The 21,354-nt window shown below is 36.0% G+C and overlaps 2 protein-coding genes across 4 annotated transcripts; both read left to right on the top strand.

Annotated features, from left to right (window-relative positions):
• Positions 1-399: 399 nt before the first annotated feature.
• On the top strand, positions 400-14,725 carry slain1a (SLAIN motif family, member 1a). 2 transcript variants are annotated; one of them, XM_051905957.1, is made up of 9 exons: positions 400-1,020; positions 2,856-2,992; positions 5,161-5,289; positions 7,198-7,296; positions 7,729-7,878; positions 8,135-8,467; positions 11,646-11,825; positions 11,922-12,201; positions 13,880-14,725. In XM_051905957.1, exons 1-9 carry the CDS (start codon positions 587-589, stop codon positions 13,953-13,955), a joined length of 1,818 nt encoding a protein of 605 aa, XP_051761917.1. In that variant the 5' UTR covers positions 400-586; the 3' UTR covers positions 13,956-14,725. The 2 variants fall into 2 exon arrangements, with proteins under 2 accessions (XP_051761917.1, XP_051761918.1); XM_051905958.1 differs by lacking the exon at positions 5,161-5,289 and having other exon boundaries at positions 401-1,020; positions 13,880-14,724.
• A 531-nt stretch (positions 14,726-15,256) lies between these two features.
• wu:fc50b12 (uncharacterized protein LOC103911624 homolog) lies at positions 15,257-21,113 on the top strand. 2 transcript variants are annotated; one of them, XM_051906475.1, is made up of 9 exons: positions 15,257-16,091; positions 16,342-16,610; positions 16,752-16,816; positions 16,983-17,132; positions 17,248-17,449; positions 17,629-17,703; positions 17,830-17,902; positions 17,992-18,155; positions 18,269-21,113. In XM_051906475.1, exons 7-9 carry the CDS (start codon positions 17,882-17,884, stop codon positions 18,501-18,503), a joined length of 420 nt encoding a protein of 139 aa, XP_051762435.1. In that variant the 5' UTR covers positions 15,257-16,091; positions 16,342-16,610; positions 16,752-16,816; positions 16,983-17,132; positions 17,248-17,449; positions 17,629-17,703; positions 17,830-17,881; the 3' UTR covers positions 18,504-21,113. The 2 variants fall into 2 exon arrangements, with proteins under 2 accessions (XP_051762435.1, XP_051762434.1); XM_051906474.1 differs by having other exon boundaries at positions 17,625-17,703.
• The last annotated feature ends 241 nt before the right edge of the window (positions 21,114-21,354 follow it).

Raw genomic sequence — 21,354 nt, 5'->3', positions numbered from 1 at the left:
TGTTCTTATTATCAATGTTGAAAACATTTGTGCTGCTTAACGTTTTTGTGTAAACATACTTTTTTTCAGGATTCTTTAATGAATAGAAAGTTCAGAAGAACAGCATTTATTTGAAAGAGAAATCTTTGTGTTATAAATGTTTTTACTGTCACTTTCTCAATACAAGCTTATATTTCTTTTTTAAAAATAGTATAGCCTACTGAACTTATGGCTTTTAAACAGTATAGCCTAGTGAATATTATGGGAATGTGAGACTAAATTAGCCTACTTCAAGTAAAGAAAATGAATAGAATAGAATAGAAAAGAAAAGAATAGAATAGAATAAAACATGACACTCCAAATGCAACCATTTTACTGCTTTTCGTCATCTGAATAAAAGAAAGGATGGCATAGAGCTGGGGTAGTGTGACTGGTGTTTTGCCTGGTAAAGTGGTGGTCGTGTGTTGTGTTTTGAACTGAGGGGGAGGAGACAGAAGCATGAGCAGCAGCACATCAGCATCTGAATGAAGCATGTAACCCGTCTGAAAGCAGTGCGAGACTGGGCACACAGGGTAAACAACACCGCCACCATCTTACTACTGTTTATATGCTTTTCTCTTCAATGGACGGGCTATTGTTCAACCCGCAGATGATGGCGGACGTCAATGGCAACAGTAAGATTATGAACGCAGAACTGGAGGTGATAAAGCTTCAAGAGCTCGTGAGAAAACTGGAGAGGCAGAACGAGCAGCTCAGGACCAGAGCAAACGCTGCGAACAACTGCACCTCCAGCGCCCGTCTGTTACCAGCTCCGGCATCGGCCTGTCCGGCTGGCCCAGACACCGGTCCATTCCACACCGGGAATTACTGCGCTTCACCTTCATATTCTCCGTCTTTTGGAGTATCGAATGAGCACTATCCGTATTTTCATCCGCAGTCAGTGACTGGTACTGATGAGGATGATGCTACTGTACTGGATGAAGTGGAATTACTAGACCTTCATGGTGTTCTTCCCATCGATGGAGATTCTGATTATAGCTGGTACTGATGCTGTATTATTTGCTAAGTAAACAATAGTGTAGTTCTTGAAGGATTCGATTTGATTTTCTGCGTCGCATGCTCTTTGTCATCCCTTAAATTCAGTTCCCATGAAATGTCACCATAAGTAGAAAATGTGTCCATTGTTAGACTGGTGAGTGTTTAAATATCCCAGAAGGCACTGATGGGGGATATTTTCATTAGTATAGGAGATTGCTGTTTCTTGCATCTGGTGATGTGAATATTTCCCATGTTTAGATAAGATTAGATAATTTGTCTTTTAAATGTTAGGCTTGTGAAGTGCACAGATGCATGAATTTTTGACTGTTTTGTTTTGATTATTTCATACCAAATGGTCAAAAGTAGTCTAACTTAAGCCTGTGCGTTATACAGAGAAATAAACACAGACCAAATCTGATCTCTCTTTGTGACAAGATGGGACAATAGTCTTAAAGGGATAGTTCACTCAAAAATGAAAATTCTGTCATTAATTACTCACCCTCATGTCGTTCCAAATCCTTAAGACTTTTGTTCATCTTCAGAACACAAATTAAGATATTTTTTAAGGAAATTGGAGATTTCTTTCTGTCCTTCCATTGACACAGCTACGCAAATACCAGTTTCAAGCCCCAGAAAGACAGTAAAAACATCATAAAAGTAATCCATGTGACTCCAGTAGTTTAACATTAATTTTATGAAGAAATATGAGTGCTTTGTTGGCACAAAAAAACAAACTAAAAAAAAACAAACATAATTTACCACTTTATTTACAAAATATTAATCTCCAACGCACATGCACATACAGAGCACGACGCGTGAGTGTTGTGTTGAGGTGAGAGCAGACGTTGTTTCGTGAACGCTCATTGGAGATTAATATTTTGTAAATAAAATGTTATTAAAATGTTAAATTATGTTTTTTACGCAAACAATGCACTCGTGTCGCTTCATAAAATTGAGGTTAAACCACTAGAGTCACATGGATCACTTTAATGATGTCTTTTACTAGCTTTCTGGGGCTTGAAAGTGGTAGTTGCATAGTTGTCAATGGAGGGACAGAAAACTCTCAGATTTCATTAAAAACATCCAAGAAGATGAACGAATGTCTTGTGGGTTTGGAACGACATGAGGGTGAGTAATTAATGACAGAATTTCATTTTTGGGTGAACTAACCCTTTAAATGCAACTCTATTACGGTGGTTCTCAAACATCTGAGATCGCATCAAAAATATACTTAAACTTTAACTTATATAATGAAGCCAACACAATTTCAACACAATCTCAACACACAATCTCAACACAATCTCTTTAAATAATGAAGCCAACACAATCTCAGACAAACCAAATTCTAAGACATTATGAAATTCTTATTAATTTTGTGTTCATTTGATAAATTTCAAGTTATGCTGATAATATATTTTGTAATGACAAAAACAGTATTAACTTTGAAAAATGCAACAACAACAACAAAAAAGGGGGGGGAAAGCCCACTTCATGTGTTCATGGGACAGGATATTGGTAAAGATTGAGATATGTATTAAAAACAGATTATGTGATTATGTGAGATTATGTGATTAAACATTACATTTATTTATTTTTTTTTATTTTTTTTTTATTTTTTTTTAGGTTTTCAGGTGTTTACTTATTGTCCTTCTCAAACAAGTGACTAATATTTACTTAAATGAAGCACAGTGGCCATATATCCCTACCTTTTAATCAGCTGAACTAATACAAATATTAGGTTAATGATAAAATCCATGGGGAATCTAGAAAACAATACAATAATGAATGTTTGCAATAGTCCAGATTGGAATGTTTTGACCAAGTTTTTATGTCACCAGGTTGTACGTGTCTCCAAAAGCAAAGCTGTTTCCTCATCCTCTCCTCAGTCCTCTTCAGTGGTGTAGACATGTGCTGGACAACCCCAGACCAGAGGTGGAGTTAGCCAAACGCTCCTTGTGCTACAAACTGGACCAAGGTACCAACAACATGTGATATAGGAAAGTAGTATAGTAGTTACATTCCCATGGAGTATCTCAGTTTTGTGTCTTCCACCATTCCCATGAATATGAAGTAATTTCTGAAATGTCAGTGGTATAGAAATTGTTTATGAGCTTGAGGTTTTTAGTTACACACAGTTTTTGACCATTATAGCTTTTTAATGGAATCTAGATGGCCGATATAATGCAGATACTGTATGTATGCGATTTATTGGTAAAAAAATGTATGATGTACACAAAATCTGTTGTTGAACAGTGGAAGACAGGGGAGTGCCTGTTATTTAACTTACTTGAATAAGCTTCAGTGAAGAACATGGTTTTTAATTGTACGCTGAAGAAAAATGAATAAGACAGATATAAAATTACCAATGCAGTGTTTGTGTGGCTGAAGTGTGAATAGATAACCCTATGTTTCCAGCACTTCTGTAGTTCAGTTAAGCTGCTAGAGGGGATGGTATCCATAGAAACAATTCCTATATAAAACCTGCCTGTAGAATCAGCACTAACTAACACAGATGTATTTGAGCCTGTCCTGGAGATGTTGTGAAATGTTTTTTTTTATCAATTATTCCTTTGAATCAGTCCATACATAAATGATGCATGAGGTGCATATACAGAGATGTGTGTTGTGGAGTTGCGGGTGCTCTGAAAGGCTTTTGAAAGGCCAGATTCAGTAAGCTTGGCTCTCTGCAAACGGGGTCATGAATACATCTTTGTTCCAGCAGCCTCTGAAAACCTTTGTTTTTGTGGGTAGCCGTGAATGCTTGTTTTTATGCGATCTGGGAAAGTCTAATTGTTAAGGTATGCAAAAGTACTGTGGTCCGCTTGACTACCAATAATTTATTCAACTCATTTTCAATCTTTTAAAGGAAGAATTGGTAACACTTTACAGTCTCATTTGTTAACATTAGTTAATGGATTAGCTAACATGAACTAACAATAAGCAATTTGTTTTTTACAGCATTTAATAATCTTTGTTAATGCTAAATTCAATTGTTCATTGTTGTTTGTTCATGTTAGGTCGCAGTGCATTAAAGGGATAGTTCACCCAAAAATGAAAATTCTGTCATCATTTACTTCCCCTCGGGTTGTTCCAAACCTGTATAAATTTTTTGTTCTGTTGAACAAAAAGGAAGAGATTTTGAAGAATGTGAGAAACTGAACAGTTCTGGGGCACTACTATGGAAGTCAATGGTGCCCCAAAGCAGCCTGGTTACAAACTTTCTTCAAAATATCTTCCTTTATGTTCAGCAGAACAAAGAAATGTATACAGGTTTGGAACAACTTGGGGGTGGGTAAATGATGACAGAATTTTAAATATTTGGGTGAACTATCCCTTTAAGTAATGTTAACAGATACAACATTTGATTTTAAAAATGTATTATTAAATGTTCAAATTAAAGATTATTAAATACTGAATTGGGTTACACTTTATTTTAAGGTGTCTTTGTTGAACTGTAGTTATACATTTAAGTACTGAAAAATAATAATTATTTAACTGGGGTTAACTACAGGGTTAGGGTTAGAGTTTGGTTTAGGGTTAGTTGCATGTAATTGTGCATAATTTATAGTTATTACTATAGTAACTGCATGTAACATATATAACAATGACACTGTAAAATAAAGTGTTACCCTGTATTGTTTATTGTTAGTTCATGTTAATTATGTAGTTAACTAATTTTTTTAAAAACAATTAAAACCTTATTGTACTGTGTTACTGAAGAGTTTGTCCCAAAATAAAAGGTCTAAACCTTTCTTTCTTCTATGGAACACAAAAGGAGAGATTTGGAAGGATGTCCTAGTTACTTTTTTCCAAAATGGCCAGAAATGACTTCAGTTTCATCACTGTTTATTTTTGGCTTAAATGAAAAGAATCCCCTATTTTTAATATGCTCAATGTGGACCCCATTTGGTAAATAGAGATTTATTAAAAAGTTAAGAAACTTTTTAATATTTAATATGTCCTCAGTGGAAAGCATTAAACTTTAGTTTAAAAACGTTTTATTAATTTACACATATAGTGCTTCAAATGAAACATTTAATCACGTTATCCTTATTTAAAATATTACACTAACCATACTTTAATATATTAATGTTGTTGAGTGTGGTGTTTTTTTTATTAATTGCACTTCCCCTTTTCTGTTAGCAAAAAGATGGAGAGGGGTCCTCTCGGGCTGTGTGTCCTCAAGCGTTCTGTACAGTCCTATAGATGGCATCTCTTCTTTAAGCAGCTGTTCTAAACCCTTTACTAAACCTGCACTAACTGAGCAAACAGGTAACTCTTGTGCCTCTCTCATTCTAACTCCAGATGGAAACAGCTTCTTATTAATATTTGCTGATGCTTTCTCTCATTCTCTCTAACTGCTAGTGTATGCCTGATAAACCACATAGATTGTACTGTGTATTATATAGTCCCTTGTGAAAAAGAAGTATACTTTATTTTATTGGTAACACTTTAGTTTAGGGTCTAATTCTCACTATTAACTATTTGCTTATTAGCATGCATATTACTAGGATATTGGCTGTGTATTAGTACCCATAAAGCACATATTAATGTCTTATTCTGCATGACCTACATCCCTTAATCCTACCCAATACCTAAACATAACAACTACCTTACTAACTATTAATAAACAGTAAGTAGGAGTTTATTGAGGCAAAAGGCGTAGTTAATAGTTAGTTAATAGTGAGAATTGTACCCTAATGAACACTTTTTTTTTCTTTTTAAAAGAATGCTTATTACAGAAATAATATGCTAAAAGAATAGTTTGAACTGAACGTAAGGTTTTTGGACACTTAATTGCATGTTAATTGCTTTTGAAGCTTTTGAATGAAAATGTATTTTAAATTTATGTTAATGTAATTAACTGAACTTTAGAGTGCTTTTTGACCCACTTATGTATGACTTAAGTACATCTTTATACATCTGTAAACTAAGATATACTTTAATGTCATTTCTTTTGAAACTTGTATGTCATGAATTTAAATATATTTGTAATTACACATTTGTAATGATAAAGTTGCAATTTAGTACATTTGCAATATATTAATGAAATAACACTAAAACACACTATAGTTAAAATTTATAGGTACAGGTGCTTTAGTATGTTAGTCAACATGCAAAACAAGTGTACGTTTTTTAAAGCATGACAAAAGATAATAAAAACTTAATGATTTAAAATATATTTTAAAGTAAAAAGTGTACTCTCTGTAAGCACACTTGATTGGTCTTTTATTTCATTAATATTGTATTATCTGCAAGCACAATTATACACTACTTTTAAAAAAAAAATACTTTGAAGTTTTGAAGTGTACTACAAGTGCACATTCAGTACAGTTAAGCACCGTTCTTTTTCACAAGGTTATGTGTAAAATAAATAACTGTTATTAATTTTTGTTGAAATATACTGGTAAATTAGTTAGTTAAGAAAAATGTAGCGCTGTCAAGTGATTAATCGCATCCAAAATAAATGTTTGTGTTTACATAATATGTGTGTGTACTGTGTATATGTAATTACACACACATACATGTATATATTTAAGAGATATTTATGTATATAATTTATATTATATATAAATAGAAATTTTTATATTTAAATAAAATATATTTTTGTTAAATATATACAAGCATGAGTGTGTGTTTATATACACATAATAAATATACACAGTACACACACATATATTATGTAAACACAAACATTTATTTTGGATGCGATTAATTGTTTGACAGCACTAGAAAAATGAAAGAAGAATAGCTGAGAAAGAACATAATGATTTTTTCAGGCGTCACGTTTCATTTCCTTCAGTCAGCTCAGCATTTTTTCAAGCTATGTGAAATGTGAGACATCAGTGATCAGTAGTGATGACCTCATGGTGTCTAGAAACGACCAGTGCAGCATATGTTCCATGAAACAAAGATCTGATTGCAATACTTTGTTGCAGAAGGTCTGCAAATGGTCCTGGTTGTACAAGATGTATAGATTTATATGTATTAGATGGTCAAATGGTTTTTCTTCAAGACACAGATTTTACTTTTGACAGCAAGTGGTGACCCAACACAGTACCAAAATTATTAAGCATACAAAATTACATTTAATGTAGCCTGGCTCATATTTTCATGGTTTTTGAAGGTAGTTTTTACTCTCCATATTCTGAGTGATTTATCATCTCTCTTCTGACCCAGATCCACCTTCACCAAACCATCAGAAGTCTCTCATGGGGAGGAACTGCTCAAGCCTAACCGAAAGATCTCCCACATTCCTCTATCACACGGCTACACACAGTAAGCATGACCAAGATCACACATCATGCTTCACTAATCATACACACCACTTCTCCAATGCTGTATTAGGAGTCTTGTGTGTGTACAGTATTTACACTACCGTAAGTTTGGAGTTGATAAGATTTTTTTAAGGTTTTTGAAAAAAGTCTCTTATGCTGACCAAGGCTACATTTATGTAATCAAAAATACACTAAAACAGTTATATTGTGAAATATTATTACATTATCAATGTACAGTTGTGCTGCTTAATATTTTTGTGGAAACAAAATGATAATTTTTTTCAAGATTCTTTGAAGAATAAAAAGTTCAAAAGAACAGGATTTATTTAAACAGGATATATTTCAAAATAAAATCTTACTGACAGCAAATTTTGAACGGTACTGTATATGTACATGAAGTTGAATTCTCCATTTCTCCTTTTCTCCTCTTCAGGTAATAGTCATCGGCAACGGCCTCTCAGTCCTCAGTCTTCCATAGACAGTGAGCTCAGTGTCTCTGAGCTGGAGGAGGACTCCATCTCTATGAGCTATAAGATTCAGGACATGACTGATGTGGAGGTCATGGCCCGACTGCAGGAGGAGAGTATGTCTGCTTTAATACGTCATGTAGTGGGAAGATGTTATTCAAAACTCTTGACTTTATTTCAGTGTCACAATATTTAAAAAATACTATTGTCATTATTTCCTCATGTTATTCCAAACCCATATTTTCCCATGAAACAAGCATGCACTGATTTATGTTAAATTTTGCTACATCGGAAGTCTTGAAGTGGGACCGAAAAAAGTATTTTGTAGTCAAGATGCTTAATGGAAACACATTGATGCATGTTTGTGTTTAGGTCTACGTCAGGAGTACGCGACCACTGCTGCCACTGCCACACGCCGTAGTGCCAGTTTTTCAGTACACACAGGTGCACGCAGAAGCATGAGGAGTGAGGCTGAGCTGGAGGAAGAGGAAGAGTACGATCAGCTGTCCGCTCCCCAGCCACGACTTTTCCGTACAGCCTCTATGCAGCGCAGCGTGTCCCACTCACAGAACCTCTCCAGCATGAAAGACTGTCGGCGCAGCCCCTCCACGCCTCAGTACCTCAACAGCCTGTCCTACCAGCAGCTCCATATGCCCAACCACAACTCCAGTACAGCAGAGCTACAGAGTTACAGAGCCAACACAGGTCAGACAACACAAATGAAGTGTAGAGTGAAAATATACTGATAACACTAGGAATTCAATAAGTAAGAACTCAATTTTAAGCAAGATTACATAATATTAAAGTAATATTAAAGGTTTATTGTCCTTTGTGTAGTATAATCCTTCCTTTCCTTTTGTAATGACAGTGTACAGGTGTGGGATTGTGGGAAATGTAGTGAGAAAGGGAAGTCAATAGTCGGGAGAGGGAGCCCTATTGGTGGCCATCGGTAGGAGCCTCAGAGTCCGCATTTGTAACAGAGCCACCCTCCCGACAAGCGGCTTCTGACACGAGGAGGTGCAGGATGCCGGGATCTACCTCGTGGTCTCGGAGCAGGTCGCTCAGGATAATCCATGGTTAGTGCTGGGTCGAGGAATGTCCTCAGTGTTGACCCAAGATTGTTCCTCTGGGCCATAGCACCTCTGAGGGTTCTCCTGACCATGGAAACAATGGTTTGTGACCAGTAGATGGTTTCTGCATGGAATTTTGTGCGTATTCTGCCCATGGTAGGTATCTGCTCCAGTCTGATTGGATGTACTGGCAGTAGGTCCTGAGAAAACGGGTGATCTCTTGGTTTAAATATTCTGTCTATTTGTTTGAATGGGGATGGTATCCCGAGGTGAAGCTGACGTTCACATTGAGCAAATGGAAAAAGGCTGTCCACACACAGCTGGTGAATTGCGTCTCTCAATCCGAGACAATGTCATCTGGTAGTCAGTAGAATCGGAAGATAGAGTGGAAGTGTTGTTCCGCTGTGTCCAGGGCTTCGGTAGAGGGATTAGTCAACAGGTCTTAGAGAATCTATCGATTACAGTCAATGTGGTTGTGTTACCTTGAGAAGTGGGCAGGTGTGTGACGAAGTCGATGTTAATGTGTGGTCATGATCGTTGAGGTGTAGGGAGAGGGTGTAGCAGCGCCACAGGGGGTTGTCTGGAAGGTTTGGAGGTGGCACAACTGATGAAAGGAAGTGAATGTACTCACCACCAGTGGGTCTTCTCAAGGAGGCCGAATGAGACAAGTTGCCCGGAAGTGTCCTTCCTGGCCACAGTACATACACAGTTAGTGTTTGATTCTCCGAGTTCTTTCCTCAGCGGTGAGTTGAGTGTGTCCAATTTGCATGGGTTCCAGCTCCTCCATTACTGATATATTCAGTGCTGGTGGAACTCTAGGGGGTCGACCAGAACAAATGAGATTGTCTAAATGGATGGCCCAGTCGATGAATTGATCCAGGTTCCTGCCTTCGCCCTGGCATCCGAGCTCGGATTGCAGTTCAGGGTTCAGTCCTTTGCAGAAAAGCAGTTTTAGTGTATCATCCACCCACACTATTTGGGGGGCCACGCTGAGGTGGTTCTCTGTCACAGACTAAGCAGTTGATCCCGCGGAATGTCTGAATACTTTGCAGTTTTCAAAGTTCGGGAAAGCCGAATGTTCTTTGACTAGCTTTTCTCTGAATAATCAATCTTGTATCACTGAGTTAATCTTGAAATCCAACTATCCATCCTGTCGACTTGATCCTTCTTCTACTTCTCTTCTGAAACTCTGCCATTCTGTCATCTCTGCACCTATTTCTCACTTCATAAATACATCTCTTCCTATTTCAAATCTTCCATTTATTGCCAAATTGCTGGAAAGTACCATTGCCTCCCAGCTTCAGTCTTGTCTAGTTGAAAATAATCTCTTTGATCCCTTTCAATCTGGTTTTCGCCATGTCATAATACTGAAACTACCATGTAAAGGTAGTGAATGACCAACTACTTTCTGCTGACTCTGGCTCTCTCTCAATACTTCTGTTACTCAACCTCAGCTCCGCCTTTGATACTGTTTGTCATGATTTACTTATTTCCTGCCTTTCAGATGTGGGTATTTCCAGTGTTGCTCTTTCTTGGTTTTCCTTCTATCTCTCTGATAGACAATTTTACATTTAAGTGCAGGATTTTCGATCTTCTGCTGTCCCCCTGAGGCAAGGTGTCCCTCTGGGATCAGTTCTTGGTCCATTATTATTCATCATCTACATACTACCACTGGGTCAGATCTTACATTGACATGGTTTTAACTATCATTTCTAGCCTGATGATATTCAAATATATTCTATCTGTAAGCCTGCTCTATCCACTCAAATTGATACAATTTCTGCTTATTTGAATGAAATAAAAGAATGGCTCAACTTCAACTTTCTGAAACTAAACATGGACAAAACTGAGATCAACCCTATCACTAGCAAAATCCCTACTGACTTTGCCTGTGAGTTTGCTGGTACTCTCATCAAACCATCCAGAAATGTGAAGAATCTAGGTGTTATATTTGATTCCTCTCTCACCTTTGAGGCTCATATGAACTATATCACTAAAATGCATTTTTTCACTTACGCATTGCCCAGCTCAGTCCCTTCATCAGTGTCAAAGATGCCAAACAGTCATCAATGCTTTTGTTTCATCCTGTCTTAATTACTGTAATGCCCTTTTCATTAGCTTACCTGCTAGCTCCATTACCCGATTGCTATATATTCAAAACTCTGCTGTAAGAATACTCACCCACAACAAGCGTTCTGCCCACATCACACCTATTCTGTTTGAACTCCACTGACTACCGGTGGCCTATCATGGCTTGGCTCCCCACTATCTTTGTAATCTGCTCCTCCCCTACATCCCGACTCGATCACTTCATTCTTCTGAATTTGGCCTTCTCTTTGTCCCTAGGTATTGCCTCTCTTCTATGTGGAGTAGATCATTTAGCGTTGTCGGGAATTCTCTCCCCCAGTCACTCTGTTGCATTAATAATATTTCTGAATTCAAATCACAACTCAAAACCCATTTGTTTTTTGAATGTTATCATTCTTATGTTGTGTTCTGTATTTTATTGTGCTTGAATCTATATTACTGTTTGTTACCTTGTCCATGTAATGCCCCTTTTACTGTCTTTGTTTTATCTTTGCTCTAATCTACTGTTTTGTAATATTCTACTCCTCCGCTTGTACTGTTGTTCTGTTATTATTGTCTACCCTATTGATGTTTTCCTTTTTTATTGTATCTACATTGTTCTACATTGTATATAAATCCTTGAGCTATGGAAAGGCGCTATAGATTATACTTATGTAGACTATAGACTATACATTACACCGTTTGTACTAGATTGCATGTTTCATCACGTGATGTCTTTTTTTCAGATAAGCTACGGAGAAGCATGCCAAACCTAATTCGAGCCCCTAGCATTCCCAGTATCATCGGTGTGCCTAATGTTTCTGCTACAACTGGTCACATCGCCACATCATCCTCATCTTTGTCGTTACTCCGAAACAGTCAGAGTTTTGATTCCCAAAATGTTCTGACCAAGATACAGTCTGCAAGTAAGACTAACATTGTCAAAACATCCTATTAAATATAATGATAATTATCTTGTAGTGGATTATATCACACAAATTTTGCTCTCTGTTGAATTTCAGTTCCCCCTCCTGGCCAGTTACAGCAGCGGGTCCAGAGTGTGGGCAACTTCTCTGTGACAACACGACCACCTCTGAAAGCCACAGCATATGTGAGCCCTACGATACAGAGTTCTACCACAATGCCTTCCTCTGTTAGTCTCAACTGTCTCTCCAGCAGCAGTATCCCCCTCCCCAGCAAACCCAGCACCCCCTCCTCCAGTCGCAGCGCTCTACCTCGACCTGCTTCCTTTGTTGGGACAAGTGGGGCCACACGGAGTAAAATTGCCCAGCCCGTACGCAGGTAATTGTTTAAAATTTGTTTGCTATTTATTATTTTTGTAAGTCTTACCAATAAATTTCAATAAAGTTCAATTTTCAGTTTAATCTACATTACTCTAAAGTGACCCTAAAGTTTAGGGTCATGAAGTTTTATTTATTTATGTTTTTTTAAATTAGCAAGGATGCATTAAATTGATCAAAAGTGACAGTAAAGACTTTTTTATTTCAAATAAATGCTGTTCTTTTGATCTTTCTATTCATCAATGAATCATGAAAAAGGCATTTTCACTAAAACATTAAGCAGCACAGCTGTTTTCAACTTAATAAGAAATGTTTCTTGAGCCAAAAATCAGCATATTAGAATGATTTCTGAAGGATCATGTGACACTGAAGACTGGAGTAATGATGCTGAAAATTCAGCTTTGCCATTACAGGAATAAATAACATTTTAAAATGTATTTAAATAGAAAACAGTTATTTTAAATTATAATAATATTACAGTTTTTACTGTATTTTTTATCAAATAAGTTCAGCCTTGCTGAGCATAAGAGACTTTTAAAAACTATAAAAAAAAATCTTACTGATCCCAAACTTTCAAACTTTTAGATTCATGTCATTCTTGAAATGTGTGTTAAAATGTATTAGAATGTGTAGAAATTACATTACATTACATTAAAGGGTTAGTTCACCCAAAAAACAGTTATTTTAAATTATAATATTACTGTTTTTACTGTATTTTTTTTTATCAAATAAATTCAGCCTTGCTGAGCATAAGAGACTTTTAAAAACTATAAAAAAAACTTACTGATCCCAAACTTTCAAACTTTTAGATTCATGTCATTCTTGAAATGTGTGTTAAAATGTATTAGAATGTGTAGAAATTACATTACATTACATTACATTAAAGGGTTAGTTCACCCAAAAATGAAAATAATGTAATTAATTACTCATGTCGTTCCACACCCGTAAGACCTTTGTTCATCTTCGGAACACAAATTAAGATATTTCTGATGAAATCCGATGGCTCAGTGAGGCCTCTATTGCCAGCAAGTTAATTTACACTTTCAATGAAAAAAAACAAAAAACAAAATGACGACTTTTCAACAATATCTAGTGATGGCCGATTTCAAAACACTGCTTCGAATCTTTTGTGTGGAATCTGGTTCGGAGCGCCAAAGTCACGTGATTTCAGCATCTTCAGCATCCGAATCACTGATTCGAAACAAAAGATTCGAAGCAGTGTTTTGAAATCGGCCATCACTAGATATTGTTGAAAAGTCGTCATTTTGTTTTTTGGCGCACAAAAAGTATTCTTGTCGCTTCATAACATTGAGGTAGAACCTCTGTAGTCACATGAACTGTTTTAAATATGTTTTTAGTACCTTTCTGGTGTAAATTAACTTGCTGGCAATAGAGGTCTCACTGAGCCATCGAATTTCATCAAAAATATCTTAATTTGTGTTCCGAAGATGAACGAAGGTCTTATGGGTGTAGAATGACATGAGAGTGAGTAATAAATTACATTATTTTCATTTTTGGGTGAACTAACCCTTTAACCAAAAATAGTACATGCTGTAAAAATTGTTGTTCATTGTTAGTTTGTGATGGTAACAAACTGACACTTATTGGAAAATATTAAATGCACAATAATGTATACTCTGAAGTATTGCTGTCATTAACTCTAGTCACTGTCATTGCAGTTTACTGACCCCGCCGAAGAGTGTATCTGCTCTGAGCGCCCTGCGCGATGGGAGTTGGAGGGACGGCTGCTATTAAACTGCTCTGCACACTGACCTTAAATGTTTCAGGCCCAGCTGGCTGGGCACACTTGCTTTTAGACCTTAAGTGGAAGTAAAATAACGTCAAGTGATTCAAAGTTGAAAACTACTGTTAATAAACGCAATACAGCACCACTGCAATATGCCTGATGGCTGAAATCCAGAGCATAATGCATACAAGTGTTTACGTGCAAATAATTTGCCTAATTGCAGCACAATTTTTTAACCACTGAAACCAATTGTTGATATTATTCATTAGATATGAACTTTAGGACAATATTGGTTTTGGTAGATGTTATGATTTAATAAGCATAAGTAATTTGCTCTCTCTCAAATAGCACTTTTACTGTTAACTTGCATTGTTACATTAGATAACCAGTAGTGCCAGAGTAGTACCAGATTGCTTTCTGTTGTGCAAGTTGCATTCCTTTTTATAATGTTGTCAATTATTTTGCAACATATGGCAAGAGAAGTATTCAAGTGATCTGATGCATTTGTAAAAGCAGACTAAATGGACTGTCAAAAACTGTATACTGCAATGTTGAAATACAAATGCAGCCTCTAAGGGCAGCCATTCCGGATTGTATGTTTACATGATGCTCATGCTACAGAGCACTGTGGATAAGACATTTGCACATCAAACGGTAACATTTGTTCCTCTTTTTTAAAGTATAGGTTTGTGATGGAAGGGAATGGATGGTATGTTTTTCCAATGTTGAATAAAAGGCTTTTGAACTGAAACATAATGTTTCGTACTGTACCTGGAACAGAGGATGTCAAGGATAGGGAACTGAAATATGATATTCAAGAGAATTTTTATTTATTTTATCTTTTTATACCTCTGACAAAAAGTTTGCAACAAGTTTGATACATTTAATAATTTAGGAGATATGTACCGTATATATAAGTATTTTGGGGTTTGGCCCATAATGACAAATTAACCCATTTTTTTGTAAACAATGTTCAAACCTCAGTCACAATACATGGTACACATGAAATACAGGACAATCTGAAACATTTCTTGAAGGGATTTCTAAATGATCAGACATTTATATCAATGTGAATGACAGAGGAAGGCTGTAATACTAATGAAGAAATCCTCATAGTTTGGTACAAGTGTAAATGGTTGAATAGATTCTTCAAAGAGACACCTAAATTATCTGAAAATATACATGGCAATTGTATCACTGAATCATTGATTGCCGCATACGATTTTTAATTTATTTTATTATATTTTATTTTATTTCATTTTATTTTACAAAATTGTAATTGTATTCGTTGAACTGTTATTGTTAAAAATCGTATAAAATGGCGTTCAGGTGTGTTTTAGTTTTTTCAGGGATGAGCGCAGTAAGTGATGCTCTGCTGCTCTCTTGTGTTTGGATCTAAACATTCAACCTGAATATTATGCGTTAGCTTTAGCTTTAGCATTAGCTTATAAAAGAAATAAGCTGACGTGAAAAAATAATATAAACAGCCGATACTGTTTTAACTGGTGTGATGCGAGAAAATAAGAAAGCCTTTTGATTTTCTTTTTTTCTGTTTAACTTTTGTTAAAGTGATCAAATGGCATGCGTTTATATTGTAGCTCAAAACACTGAAAATGAAATGAAGATAGCTAAAGTTAACGTGCTGGAGAAATGTTTGTATTTGTTTTTATTATTATTGTTATTAGAGAATTATCTTTTTGGAGCTTCTAGTTGTTGTTGTTTTTTTTTTTTTTTTTTTTTTTTTTTTCTTTTCTTACAGCAGTAATGTAATGACGCCATCGTGGACACGTCGAACTGGAGTTAAGTTTATTTGTACCTAAACATTCTATTACTGTTATGACGACATACACTGGAACTTAGTCTTTTGCTGCTCTAGTCTTTAATTCTTGTTTGCGACTAGGAAAAACAAGGTATCTGTCTTACCATGAAGGTAAATCTCTGTAGAAATACATAAAGTAATCATTAATAATTAATTTTACTTATGTTGCAGTTTATATCAGAAAAACATATTTCTGAAACATCTCTAATAACGATCTTCTCTATTATTTGTTGTTCATGACTCTTTCCATCTACATGCTACTGTTTGAGTCACTGCAGTGGCAAATGTGACAAGAATGGTCACTGAACAGCAGTATATGAACATGGTAAGTTTTATTCCATAATTTGAATGTTACATAATAAAATAGTATTAACGTGTTAAAGTGCAACATGAATCTTTTATCTGAAAAATAAAAACATCACTGATACTAGTCATACTAGACTTGTTTTAGATGTAGTATTTGTCTATCTGTTTAGGAAAATATATATATATATATATATATATATATCAAAAAGTATTGACTTCTGTTGAAATGAATATCACATAAACATTTATTTCTGAAATATCGCTCTAAGACTGGTCTTCTCTGCATGACTCTGCCACTGTTGGAGCCACCACAATAGTACATGTGGGTCATGTGACAACATTAAATTAACACGGTAAGTTCAGTTACCCAAATTTTAATGGAGTAAAATCAGAATGTTTCATTTAAATTAATCAGAAAATGTATCTCTTATACTGGTCTTCTATGTTTCTGACTCTCTTCATCTACATGGCGCTGTTTGAGCGCACCGCAATGGAAAATGTGGCAAGAGTGGTCATGTGACAGCATTAAATAAACATGGTAATTCAACTTTTTATTCCAAAATCTTAATCACATGCACTGTTCAACAATATTGACATCAGTCTTGTCCAAAGTTTTGTCCAAATATTTATGCACAACTGTCCAAGTACACCTTCGTTGTTGTTCTTTTTAACTGTGCAGACTGGAGGATCTGGACAATGAAGAAGAGACGAGGTCTGGATTGCAGCTACTCTTCACCCAAACAGGTTTGCTCATTTGCAACCTGGAACTATCCCTTTAAGATCAATACTATTGGAATGATACACATTCATTTTAAGTTGTCTTATGACAGTAGTTATAAAAATGTTATGGTATATGACAATAACATTTTTACAGTTTTCTACAGTTTACTTTTTTCTTTTTTACTTTCAGTCTAACAGAAAGAAGGGGTGATTTCCTTTTGGAAGTCAGTTGTCCCTTTTGACCCCAGCATGTATTGCTATAACCTGTTTCATCAAACCATATATATCAGAGAAGATTCATGATGGACTTTGCTGTAAAGATACATTAATATTTGAAAAGGTACTTTTCACTTATTGAGTACGGAAGGCGGTCTGGTGGAAACTAGATATTTTACTTCACAACTAAAATAAATATGTATATATATTTTTTACACAAACACATCGCTTCACTTCAGAAGGACTTTATTAACCCCCCGGAGCCATGTGGAGTATGTTTATGATGGATGGATGTGGATGGAAGCACTTTCTTGAGCTTAATACTCGTTGGTATCGCTCACTGCCATTATAAAGCTTGGATGCGTCCGGATATTTATTAATATAACTCCGATTGTGTTCATCAGAAAGAAGAAAGTCATATACACCTAGAATGGCTTGAGGGTGAGTAAAGCTTGGGGTCATTTTCATTTGAAAGTGAACTAATCCTTTAAATGCTAAACTGAGAAGAAATTCTTAAGTAATTTTCAAATTTACACTCTCTTTACATTCACTCTACTAAATGAATTCTTCATGTAAAACCTTGAGAGGACTATGTGATGTTTTAATTTTTAACCAGACAGATTTGTGTTGGACAGTCCCTATGACAACCACTGACCACTGCAATCGACGTCTATATGCAACAACAGCACAAATTTGTAAGTGTTTTGAATGAAGTATGTGGATTGTGAATTGAATTTGTATTTGAATTTCACTAATAACTCATTGAAGTAAAAAGTAGAAAGTCATTAGATGGTACTTTTCTGACACACTTTGCATTGTAGCATTTGTTTCTTGCCTGTGGAACCAACTGGAATCCTTGTGTAAGTGGAAAAAATGCCAAACAAAGCACAAGAGGTGAGTCATCTTACAATATTGTTATAAATTAGTAGTTTTTTACCTTATTATATGTCTCATGTCCATGTGTACTGTATTTTGACCTTTAGGATGCTGTGATCAATATGAAATCCGTGCAGGAGATTGCTAAGCAGTTAGGGTTTGAATGGACCGTTCTGGCATTTGAACTTGGATTCACCAGAAATGAAGTCAGACAGTTTCATGCAACATCCAAAGAAAAGAGGGTTCAGGCTCAGAGAATGCTGGAATCATGGTGTGTATAATAATCCAACACACTGTTAAATGTAACTGTTTATAAATGAGCCCTTATGATTAAAGTTGAGAGTCGTGGTGCTATTAAGTGGTGGCACCTCTAATGTTTGATAGGTATGAGCGTTCCTGGGACAAACCAAACAAAACCAAGCTGCTGCAGGACGGTCTTGAGCGGGCGGGCCGTCGTGACCTGGCTGAGAGGCTGCGCTGCCTGCACTGGGGTCACCAAAAGCTCAGCCGCAGAGTCGAGCTGCCTTCTGCCTTCCCCTTCATCATTACCGTCCACAAGACTATAGACAACAAAGACGCCTTGAGCAGGATAAATGTGCTTAATCGCAGTTATAACTAAAATGGCAAAGAAATTAATGTGAGCTAAAAGTCTGAAACTACTAGTGAAAATGCCCTTCACTTAGGGAAAATTGATCTACATTTGTATTCTAATTTAATGAAATATTTTTCATCATAAATGCTATTATCAGACAATTATTTGAAAAAAGAATGTCATTTGGCTTGTCTCTCTTTTGCTTCAATCTCAGCCACACTCTAGTTAGCTGCCTGAACTTTACACAAGTTTGTGTAAAATCTTAAGCTCAATTTATCCAGCATGATTTGAGAATGATCCAACTTTTCAATGTGGCCTCAGACTTTTGGACCCCACTTTACATATTCACTAGTACTCAATATAGTTTTAATGATTCAGTGCTTTTTTTTAAATACACACCTCATGAAACACTTCTTCTGTTACCAATTTCATGAATTAAACTGATTCAGTTCACTCTTCTGTCATTCAGTCGAACCCTCATACAATAAATTTACATTTACAGTAAAAGCACATTGCATTTACTCACGTGTTGTTCTGATAATAAAAAGGTCATAACTGTCTCTTTCTCAGTCAGAGTTGTAAGCGCTAGCCCTTAATGCGTTCAGGCAAAACTGCAGTGCTGCTTTATTGACCCTATCTGCTTGAAAAGCAGTTAAATATACTTAAATTAAATGATTCACAACTGTCCAGTATGCTTCAACCTAATATCATTTTCAAAATTATAATAAATCCTGCCTGAGCACAGAAGACAATTTTATTGTACTTTATAAGTATTTTTTATTTGAATCATTTAACAAATATAATAAAATTTTAATCTATACACTACATAAAGATTTGAACAAACCATCACAGCAAGGACAGTTGTGTGTGTGTATATATATATAATATATATATATATACAGTATACATAGACACATACATACATTATATACATATACACCATGGGTGTCCTGGAGGGCCACTGTCCTGCAGAATTTAGCTCCAACTTGCCTCAACACACCTGCCTGCAAATTTCTAGTATGCAGTGTACGTTTACATGACAAACATGTACTAAAAACAGAAAAGTTTTTCCTTGTCATGTACAGGCAACAACGTTGTCAAAACAATCCCCGTTTACACAGATTAAAAATGCTGTATTATGCTGCCAGGCCAATAGTTGGCAATGTCACTTTGTAAAAAAAAAAAAAAAAAACTACGTGTCTATAGACTGAACATGTAATACGTATGCACATGAGGTCACTGTTTTCACAAATTCATGTTTTTTAGGTTACATGTAGACGATAACACTATAATTTTTAAAAACTTGCGTTTCAGGTCCCCAAAACGCTGTTGTCATGCAAATGAATGGCCAAAATGCATAAAAATGTTAGTTTAAAGCAACGTCTTGTAAACAGCCCCTAAGACCTAGATTAGCTGGTTCAGGTGTGTTTAACTGGGGTTGGAGTTAACTTTGCAGGACAGTGGCCCTCCAGGAGCAGGATTGTACACCCCTGATATTGATGGAGTATTTTATCCATCCTATAGAAAATAATTGTAGAATTAGTTTGCTTACTATAAAAGCTAGAAGTGTTTTGAGGCCTCATGGCCTATGTGACTATAAGGGTCAGATGTGTCTGAGAAGTTAACTTGGCCACTAAGCATATTTTGTTGGTAATTTTCCACCAGACAACAGGTGGCTGTGAAATGAATAAGATCATTATTAAGAGTGTCATGTGGAGGCTTCTTGCCTCCGGGGAGTGTTGATTGTTTTTGATACAAGGTTTCATTTAGCCTATGAGAAAGGGTTGACCATCAATTGGCAGAATTCCACCACGAGAGATAAAGTCAAAAGATGTAGACTAGTTGGCAGTCGGCCACCCTTACAAAGAGAATTATCTCTTGCATAAGCAACACCTGCAGTTTAATTGGTGAAGTGACTGTTGTAAAAATGTTGGGGAGTACTTGGGAGACTCCAGGAAGAGAAAGGGAGGAGAGCACCTGCAAGTGAGAATATGGGAAAACTGTAAGGGTGGATATTACCAGCCAATTATACTACTTTGGTGTGTTTTAAGAGATAAGAAAAATGTATAAAAACTGTGCCCCGGCTAGAGAGATTCAGATGTGCAGCTGGCATCTCACTTTTGTGACACTGTCACATAAGACACGTGTTTTAACCGCTCAATATATATAACATGATGGTTTTATGTATATTTGAGTTTTATTTGGGTTACATGTTGTCTTAGCCATTTATTCCTCTTACTTATTTTAATGTGTGTATGTCTTTAAATGTGTATGGGTCTGCCTGTCATGTGACTGATCACATGACAGGAACCAGGAAGTAAGCCAGCATAAAGGAGGCAGCATGGCAAACAATCAATCTCTCATTACAAACATACTAGCTGGACTGTGGAGTTACATTTTATGGACTTACCTTTCCAGCAAATCACATCACTCTTCGTTGGATTATCACTTCTGTGGACTTTGTATATACACCAGTGGACACTTTCACATTGGGACTTACATCACGCTAGGATTCTTATGGACTGTTTTAGGGTATGGTGCAAACGGACTCCACACTTTTAACAGCCTAAGTTATTTTAGTTTTATTGTGTTGTTTTAAGTTCCTTGTGAATATTGTAAATACACCTTATTTATTAATTTCTGTTGTCTGTCTCATCTTTTTAAACACTCATAACATGTCACACAGTATAATCTGACCCCAATTTTAATCAATGTAAAATCGACCGATAGGGCCGATTGTTACACTTTGTTGCTTGTCAATAAAGTTAAACTCCTGGGACCTGGAACTTCAACTCTGAGAGTTTTTCTTCGAGACCAGAACTGAAGGGACACAGACATCGAATCTGCCACGACAATATACACAGTATATCACAGTGTA

The sequence above is a fragment of the Ctenopharyngodon idella genome, chromosome 9 (assembly GCF_019924925.1).
Source record: "Ctenopharyngodon idella isolate HZGC_01 chromosome 9, HZGC01, whole genome shotgun sequence".
In the NCBI taxonomy this organism is placed as follows: Eukaryota; Metazoa; Chordata; class Actinopteri; order Cypriniformes; family Xenocyprididae; genus Ctenopharyngodon; species Ctenopharyngodon idella.
The sequence above is the reverse complement of the archived record's forward strand: the minus strand, read 5'-3'. Positions and strand labels throughout refer to the sequence as shown.

What these genes read in the sequence shown, in the direction of transcription:
- slain1a (XM_051905957.1), top strand. Translation starts at nt 587, where the DNA reads ATGCTTTTCTCTTCAATGGACGGGCTATTGTTCAACCCGCAGATGATG. An exon ending in GGAGATTCTGATTATAGCTG is followed by an intron (nt 1,021 to 2,855) that starts GTACTGATGCTG and finishes TTATGTCACCAG; the next exon opens with GTTGTACGTGTCTCCAAAAG. An exon ending in TGCACTAACTGAGCAAACAG is followed by an intron (nt 5,290 to 7,197) that starts GTAACTCTTGTG and finishes CTTCTGACCCAG; the next exon opens with ATCCACCTTCACCAAACCAT.
- wu:fc50b12 (XM_051906475.1), top strand. Translation starts at nt 17,882, where the DNA reads ATGCCAAACAAAGCACAAGAG. An exon ending in TGCCAAACAAAGCACAAGAG is followed by an intron (nt 17,903 to 17,991) that starts GTGAGTCATCTT and finishes TTTGACCTTTAG; the next exon opens with GATGCTGTGATCAATATGAA. An exon ending in CAGAGAATGCTGGAATCATG is followed by an intron (nt 18,156 to 18,268) that starts GTGTGTATAATA and finishes AATGTTTGATAG; the next exon opens with GTATGAGCGTTCCTGGGACA.